The sequence below is a fragment of the Diaphorina citri genome, unplaced genomic scaffold (genome assembly GCF_000475195.1).
Source record: "Diaphorina citri unplaced genomic scaffold, Diaci psyllid genome assembly version 1.1 scaffold63, whole genome shotgun sequence".
Taxonomy (NCBI): Eukaryota; Metazoa; Arthropoda; class Insecta; order Hemiptera; family Psyllidae; genus Diaphorina; species Diaphorina citri.
This window is the reverse complement of record NW_007377500.1, coordinates 28,025-37,102: the sequence shown is the minus strand read 5'-3', so window position 1 is coordinate 37,102 and position 9,078 is coordinate 28,025. Positions and strand designations below refer to the sequence as shown.

At 40.1% G+C, this 9,078-nt stretch overlaps 1 protein-coding gene across 1 annotated transcript in view; it reads right to left on the bottom strand.

Moving 5' to 3' along the window:
• The window catches only part of LOC103519001 (rapamycin-insensitive companion of mTOR-like), a 33,457-nt gene that overhangs the window by 7,858 nt on the left and 16,521 nt on the right, over positions 1 to 9,078 (bottom strand). Inside the window, exons 15-18 of the mRNA XM_026830467.1 lie at positions 7,251 to 7,480; positions 6,599 to 6,738; positions 4,784 to 4,918; positions 4,049 to 4,240 (exon numbers count right to left, since the gene is read on the bottom strand). Of these exons, the coding sequence (XP_026686268.1) occupies positions 4,049 to 4,240; positions 4,784 to 4,918; positions 6,599 to 6,738; positions 7,251 to 7,480 (697 nt within the window). The remainder of the gene's footprint in view (positions 1 to 4,048; positions 4,241 to 4,783; positions 4,919 to 6,598; positions 6,739 to 7,250; positions 7,481 to 9,078) is intronic.

Genomic DNA, 9,078 nt, shown 5'->3' with positions numbered 1-9,078 from the left:
AAAAATCAGCCCAAAAGCAATCACTTTAGGGCTGATTCGCTGACGAAGAGTATGGACGCTTAAAAAAAAAAAGATTGAACCTCAGGAACGCTTTTGCATTACTTCAAGGCACATTATTTTACATCCATGCCTATCCAAGAACGGAAAAGTCTGGTTAGAAAATTTCCGCCCTGGCCGGGATTCGAACACAGCACCTCAGGGTTGAGGGTCTACTCTTGACCACTCGGCCACAGAGGTGGGCAGTACGTACCCGGAAGCTTCGACATTTCTCTCAGTCTCGTCGCGTGTTCGTGCTTCAATCTCTCATCCAGAATGAACAGAGACTTGAACGATGCGTCAATCAGCTTGAGCTGTCCGCTAATCACGTGGATGAGGTAGAAGAAGAAAGCGTCTATGCTCAAATAGAGAATGGTACTCATGCTGAACGTGTAACTCTCCAAGGCGAAAATGATTTCGTAGGCCGGACTCTCAGCGATGTTGATCGGGAGCCAGATGTTGATAGGCATTACCTTGGACAAGTGAAAGAGGTGGATAGAATTTGAATAGTAAAATTAGTAGGTAGGCCATACATTACGGCCAGGACACTAGATACAAGTATATTGAACTTTCTAATTTAAATAAAATAAATGCCGTTTCAATGTGTTATTATAATAATAAATGACTATTTTTTTTTTTTTTTTTTTTTTTTTTTTAATTTAAGCAAGGGTCTATTTTAATTTATTTTTGAAAATATTGTACCAAATACATGAGACCTTGCTTAGACTGCGGGAGTAAAGGGAGTTTTCAGTCTCATTCTGGCAGTATAAGCAGGGTATATTAAGGAGCGCGGTAGCGCTCCGTCCCGCCAAGTCAAGAAAGTTTGACCGCGCTACTAGAGATATTATACGCGACAGGGAAAGTAGCCGTTTTCAGGTAGTTGTAGGGGGATTCTATTCTATTCTAATGAGATCAAAACATCATTTTTGGGCTCTGTCGAGGACAAGGACTCAGCTCACCTTCTGAGGGGTATCGGTTTGGTACCTATTCGATCCAATAAGTATATTGATGTCAGGGAAGACTTTGGTAAAAAAATAGCTATTTTTTACCAATATTTAAACAAGGTTTTTCATTTACATATGTTTAAACTATACCTATGAAATATATAAGACCTTGTTTAGACTGCGGGAGTAAAGGGACTTTTCAGTCTCATTCTGGCAGGATAAACAAGGTATATTCTATTCTATTCTATGTCAGATTTTGCAGTTTTCTATTCAATCTAGGTCGGACCGGAAACTTTTGGAACCAACTACGTAGATTCCTTGAATTTAGAAAACATATTATTAGGTAGGAACCTATTCCTTCTTCAGCAATGGGTAGGTAGGTAGGACTAGGAGCTACACCTTTCTTGGTTAATAATTAATATGGAACAAATCTGCTAATACGACGGACAGACGGACATTTGAGGCAATTTGTAAATAATTTCACATTGTTGTGAACCTAGTCATGCAATGCTGACATTTTAAGTCAGCGATTAAAGAAGAAAGACATAATTGGAAAATAATGACAAAGTGGGTCCACTTAATGATAATGGATGGCAAAAATATTTGGAATTCTGAGTAAAGAAAATTGCAAATGTATTCAAGTCAAGGAAAGCGGAACACACGGAGACATTTCTTTGGTTTTTAAAAGCGCATTTTAATAAAATAATTCAAGGATTTTCAATTATATCTCCCCAGTAATAATTATTTATTTCATTGTGTAATTTATACCTAGGTATTTAGAATATGACTAAGGTCCGTAGAGGTTAGACCTTTCCGGTGACTGTCAAGTGTGTGGCAGGTCCAAGGGAACAGGGAACACATTTATCGGAGAGACTTGAACTACACAGGCCAGTCTTCTTAGGCAACCGTAAGAAGCTTGAGGCCTGTTACGGCCTTGAGTGATATTCTAAATTCCTACACTGAAAAATGTTGAGACGTTTGAAATATTTACGGCTAGGATCACAATTGGAGTTCAATCCTAGTTTTAACTCTTGGATTAAGCAATCTGATAGATCAGTTGCGCTTACTTGGGTAGTTGGGTGATGTTTCAAAGTCATAGAGCAGGAAAAATGAGGACAAGCGGAATTTTTCTTTTCCTTCTACGACTTCTAGATACCGAGATAAAGAGATTTAAAAAATACCGGTAAATCGTGAAGTTCGACGTCACGGCATACGCTCCCGTAATTTACGGCTAGGATCACAATTGGAGTTCAATCCTAGTTTTAACTCTTGGATTAAGCAATCTGATATCAGTCGCGCTCGGAATTTTTCTTTTTCTTCTACGACTTCTAGATACCGAGATAAATCGATTTAAAAAATACCGGTAAATCGTGAAGTTCAGACTTCTAGATACCGAAATAAATCGATTTAAAAAATACCGGTAAATCGTGAAGTTTGACGTCACTGCATACGCTCCCGTAGGCGATGACATCATAATTCATGACTCTCGCTTCGTTTGTTTGTGCGCAAGCGTTTCTGCGCATTTTGACGTGAAATCTGACGTCACAACTCTTTGAACTTTTTCATTACAACGGCAATTAAAAATTGAATTTTCGAACTTTTAAAGTTACTTTTTCGGAGTTTTGACCTCAGATTTGGATTTTTCACAACTTTTTACGTAGGAATCGACCTTTTATTAATAATATTTTCCCAATTGCAACTCCTCCATTGTTTTTTTTTTCAAAGGCCAACAAGGTTGCTTAATCTAAGACTGAAACTTAAACTCATATTAAGGTCCTGGCCATTATAATCCCAACACAACTAAATATTTAATAAAAATCTGGCTTTCTCCTATCCTGTATTCCTTCTCTCTTCGATTTCGGGACGATAAGACCATAGCAGTTACAGTTCCCTCTGTCAAACCTCTTGGAAAAAAAGAGCTTCACAACTAATTTAGATACCACAGCATTACTAAGTGCCTCCTCTTTACTATTAATTCTCATCTACTCCCATCATCAATCTTTGTACAGAGTAGGCCCCGCAACAGCCAGTCACGAAATCAATCATTTGCATGATAGGTACATATTTTTTTACCCCGCCGCCCCGCCGGGAATCCAACCAGGTCTCCTGCGTGCAAGGCGAGCGCATTGACACCATGGGAGCTGACTTAAGTTTCTAATTTACCTAGATATTATTAATTAAAGTACGGTGTACGGTACATGATTTGTGTTTTTGAACCTTTCCCCGTACCTTGCGGTTCTTGATCGTTAGAGGTGCTGTGGGGTCTGTGATGAGGCACATTGGACTGAAGAAGTGGGGGGCGAAATTCCACACGAAGCTAGAGATGACACCTGCGAGGACGTACAGGCTGCTGTACAGAGAGCACGGTCCAATGTGGGAGCTCATGGTGAATTTATGGATACCTGGAGAAAAAAAAATAATAAAAAGGAAATTAATTGTGTTAAGCATAAATGCTTGTCGCACAAATGTCGTTCCCTGCTTAACGCAGTCATCCGAATGACCAAATGTTTTCGATGTCTCTTACCGTTTTTACGAAATAAGGGTTAAGCAACAATGACTTTGGTTAATATCAGGATGGGTGACTATCACGAGGCTGAGTGCACCCCGAACTTCAACCACAGAGCCGAAAAAACTTTGACCCCGCCGAGAATCGAACCCGGGACCTCCAGAGTGCAAGTCTAGTGTGATACCCACACGGCTACGGATGTTGCTCTGCAAAGACTTACCAGTTCTAGTCCGATGTAAAAACTAGAAGATATTTTCCTATTTCTCAATATCTGAGACCTTTTCGGTGCATATTTGACTACACATAGGAGACAACAACTCCGGTCATATTTTCACCATGTCTCCTAGACTATCTTAATAAACACCTGTGGGTTAGTTACTTACCAGTTCTAGTCCGATGTATAGAGCTTCCGATTTTGAAAATTTGGACCGATTGCAATACTTTCTCATTACCTTGTATAGGTTCCCTATACGTAAAGGTAATAGAAAGTAAAAAGGCCGTTTAACACTCTTTTAAACTGACTGTAAAATTGAATTGTAAACCCAATGCAAGTGAAACTTACCAGTTCTAGTCCGATGTATAGAGCTGGAAGATATTTTCCTGTTTCTCAATATCTGAGACCTGTTCGGTGCATATTTGACTACGCATAGGAGACAACAACTCCGGTCATGTTTGAACTTTGGCTTCTTGCTCTCCTCCACCTCGTTGTCACTGTCTACCGCTTCTTGATCTGAGGTTATTTCTGTGTCGAGTCCTGCAATGTAAAAGGAGAATTGAGTTATTATTGGTATTATTATTTTTTTTCCATCTAACAATTCTTTCAGAAGCTCAATAAACCTAGAGCTGATTCCTCCTCGTATAACACTTTAGCAAAAATAACAACTCCGGTCATGTTTGAACTTTGGCTTCTTGCTCTCCTCCACCTCGTTGTCACTGTCTACCGCTTCTTGATCTGAGGTTATTTCCGTGTCGAGCCCTGCAATGTAAAAGGAGAATTGAGTTATTATTGGTATTATTATTATTATTTCTTTTTTTCCCATCTAACAATTCTTTCAGAAGCTCAATAAACCTAGAATACCCATTTTTTTTTTTTTTTTACATTTTACGTGATACTTTCGAAAACTTGTACCTATCTGTACCTTCAATAAGATACTCATCCATCCGAGCCTTATCGCCCCCCTATTGCCCCTTTTCTCTTTCGCCCCCCCCTGAGATCCTCAAATCGCCCCCAGGTTGGGAACAGCTGCTCTTAACCACTCAACCACTGAGATGGGCTAGGACAGATACTCTTACATACCTCGCTCTAGTCGATGTGTGTTTTCCTGAGAGTATATGGTCTCCAGGGATGGGAACATCTGAGGTAAATGCAGGGGTAGACAAATGCCTTGATAACACGGACCACTCCAAAGATCCTCAGTCTCACTCTCACCAACTGAAATACAAATTTAAAAATAATAAAAACCTATGATAAGAAGTAAGTAGGGCCTATTCATAGAGGATAAGGAGTCCCTTTACCCCAGCAGTACTACTACCTATCAAATCATGAATTCTTTGTTTTAAAGCAAAGAAGATCCTCAGTCTCACTCTCACCAACTGAAATACAAATTTAAAAATAATAAAAACCTATGATAAGAAGTAAGTAGGGCCTATTCATACAGGGATAACGAGTCCCTTTACCCCAGCAGTACTACTACCTATCAAATCATGAATTCTTTCTATGAAAATAAAGGAGTTTTTTTTTTTATTCTACTTATATCTCTACTTGTATGTTTGGTTTGTTGTTGTAGTTTTAGGCCAGCCTCTGTAGCTTTAGGCCAGCCTCTCACTATCAGGTAGACCTGACAGGTTTACCTGATGAGCACACAGTACTGCAGGTAGACCTGACAGGCGCTGATAGTGAGTGGCTGGCCTTATATAACGCAACGAGACGTTAGAACAAAGAGCTTCACAACTAATTTAGATATCACAGCATTACTAAGTGCCTCCTCTTTACTATTAATTCTCATCTACTCCCACCATCAATCTTTGTACACTGGTTATGCCGCCACTGGTCGCTACTCGATTGTCCTCACGAGGCTAAGTGCATCCCAAACACCAAGCACAAAACCGAAAAAAACTTCGACCCCGCCGGGAATCAAACCCAGGATTTCCGGCGTGCAAGCTGAACACAGGGGACCTAAACTTACTTTAGAATCGGAACTATTTTGAGAACTACTCGAAATTGGAGAATTTGGACGATGCAAAGATTTAGGACTATTTACAACACTTGGATTATTTAGAGAACTTTGCGAAGATTTTGGGTTATTTTGAGAATGTGGACTGTGTAGGGAACTTTGATTATTTGTAGAATTCTGACTACTTAGAGAACTTGGATTATTTACAGAACTTGAACTATTTAGAGGTTGGGAACTAACGGTACTTATCCTACTTTGGCTACAGCTTACACTAGGAGGTTCTATACAGGGAGGAGGACTGTTTGGCACATCCCTCTCCGGAGAAGGCGAAGGCAGACTTGAATCTCTTGGATTCAGACCGGTTGGCAGTGATTGGTTGGAAGCGTCTCCATAAAATACACGAGACCTTGTTTAGACTGCTGGGGTAAAGGGACTTTTTAGTCTCATTCGAGCAGGATAAACAAGGTATATTCTAAGGTATATTCTAAAAATTCTACTCGATTGTCCTCACGAGGCTAAGTGCATCCCAAACAGCAAGCACAAAACCGAAAAAAACTTCGACCCCGCCGGGAATCAAACCCAGGGTTTCCGGCGTGCAAGTCTAGTGCGATACTCACTCGGCCACAGAGGTTGCTCGTAGGCTACTACTATTATGTATGTCTTGTCAAATTCTCAAAAAAAAAAAAAAAAAAAGGGGGGTTGCTCTGGGGTCTTTTTTTTTTTTTGTTTGTTTAAATTTTAAAAAAAAAAAAAAAAAAAAAAAAAAAAAAAAAAAATTGAGAACAAAATTTCATAGCTTGCCCGCAGTACTGCCCATGTCCTACTGATTCTGAAGCGAGCGTCTTTGCAACTACACCACCGAAGCAAATACCAAGCCGAAAAGAAAACTCTTGTTGAATTTCTCGTGTGGAAATGGTTGTGTTAGATTTCCCACTTACATGTAGGTTGTCCCGCAGGTCCCACAATACAGGATCTACTACTAGGATAGGCTCCAGCTAACACAGTGGGGGTGGTAGGAGCAGGCTCTTCATCACTCAGGAGCAGACCCGGTAGTTCAGTCACTTCAAATTCAGACGAGCTGAGGAATGAAACAATAATAATTATCACTATATCCACAATTCCACATTGTTAACGTAGGGTAGTGGCAGTAAACGACCTTTGGCTCCGGTAAAAGTGGTTTAAAAGGCAAGCCCCCGAAGGATCTCGCGTTGAATAAAACCATGTGAGTAAAGTAAACTAGGTACAGACAATTGTTATATCATTAATTTTTTCGCATGCTAACGGCAATAATTCCCATTAGAATAGGTGAATTATAATAGACTCTTGAGTGGCCACTAGACGAGGTTAACGCTGGAGGCGTTCTCTACCACCTAACCCTTAGCGCTCCATTATTATGTGGTCAACTTCTCAAATAAGTGAGAAAAAATCCATGCCTCAACTGGAATTGAAAATAAACCTCGTCCTCCTCCTTGACTCGTCCGTGAGCGTTTTGAATACTACGCCACCGAGGTGGGTCCATAATCCAGTTAAAAATAAATAAATAAGAGTAAGAATACTTTTTCCGCCTTTGTAACTAAAGTTAATACTCACACAGGCTGATGCATATATTTGGCCGACAGCTTGGGTCGTACTAGGGGGGACATCTTGTTGCCTTCAGCAAAGTTGATCAGATCTATCGACACGGAGGGAGAAGGGTGAGGACGTAAACTCCTCAGGGATAGGAACGTGGAGTGACCTATGGAGTGTTGGGTCATGAGCTTGGAACGGAGACTGAAACTATCTGTGAACCAAACAAGAAGATAAAACCGATTGAAAAATGATTAAATATTGAATAGGGGGAGGGGGAAACATCTGTGCTAAAGCGCGGAGCCTTTTCATAAATTTTGTTGACATGTATTGAGATGAAACGAGGATTTCCCTATATGTGCTTAATATGTACGTAGGTCAACCTCGGATTGAACTCAATCCTGAGACAATTCATGAGCTTGGAACGGAGACTGAAACTATCTGTGAACCAAACAAGAAGATAAAACCGATTGAAAAATGATTAAATATTGAATAGGGGGCCCCCTCATCTGTGCTAAAGCGGAGCCTTTTCAAAAATTTTGTTGACATGTATTGAGATGAAACGAGGATTTCCCTATATCTGCTTAATATGTACGTAGGTCAACCTCGGATTGAACTCAATCCTGAGACAATTCACGGTGGTAAAACTCAACCAATCTTATTAATCTGGCAATGCCGCCACTGATCGTTACTCGATAAAAGTAGTTTTTTTTCCAAGTGAAATTACGTAAAGGGCATTGTCCCAAAGTCGAAGAGAGGAGGGGATACAAGAACCGGGGCAGGAAAAAGCCAGTGAGACAATTCACGGTGGTAAAACTCAACCAATCTTATTAATCTGGCAATGCCGCCACTGATCGTTACTCGATAAAAGTAGTTTTTTTCCAAGTGAAATTGCGTAAAGGGCATTGTCCCAAAGTCGAAGAGAGGAGGGGATACAAGAACCGCGGTAGGAAAAAGCCAGCCAGAGGCCGAACCTTATATATATAGGATAAAATCCACAAGAGGCGGGAATCGAACCCGCGACCTAGCGCTAACAAGGCAGGCGCGCTACCCTACAAGCTAACTAGGCTGAGTAACGTGGTCTACTAATCGCACATCTGTTGGTATAATGGAAAGACTTGGAGAACTAAACTTCTTAGATTACCCTGACCTGAATGACTCTGGCTTTCAGACCGAAAGAACCTCTTTGGACAAAAACACCAACAAGAGGGGAGAGCAGCTGGTGGAGATTATGGAGATATGTGGCTTTTTCACTCTGAATGGGCGTACCCCTGGCGACATGCCTGGCCAATACACCTACTGAAACTCAGAGCTCTTTTTTTCTCTGGAGGAATAAAGGTCTAGAACAATGTCATTCAAAGGCGAATCTCTAGAAAAAGGTGGGAAAATAAAACAAGCTGGTTGTCTTTTCCCTCTAATTGTTTCAAGTAGGGTAAGTGTACCATTTATTCGCCCACCTAAAAAAACGTACCATTTATTGGCCCACCTGTACCATACGCCACATAAGTCTGAACTCGACGAAATTTTTCAAGATCCAATTTTATCAAAAGAAAGGGCTTAAAGAATGCTATCAAACCAGTAGTATTCCAAAATTGTAGTCATAAAAACAAAAATTAGAAAAATAAATGTGGGCAGGTGGGCCAATAAATGGTACGTTTTTTAGGTGGGCGAATAAATGGTACACTTACCCTAATTGAATTTGATGCCTCCAGAAAGGTAGGATTCTAGAATTGTCATGAATCCAGAGAGGGTATAAGAATGCCACTATTCCTTCAATAATTGAATACCAGTAAAGGTATAATAATTGAATTTGAAAAAAAAAAAAAAAAAAAAAAAAAAAAAAAAAAAAAAA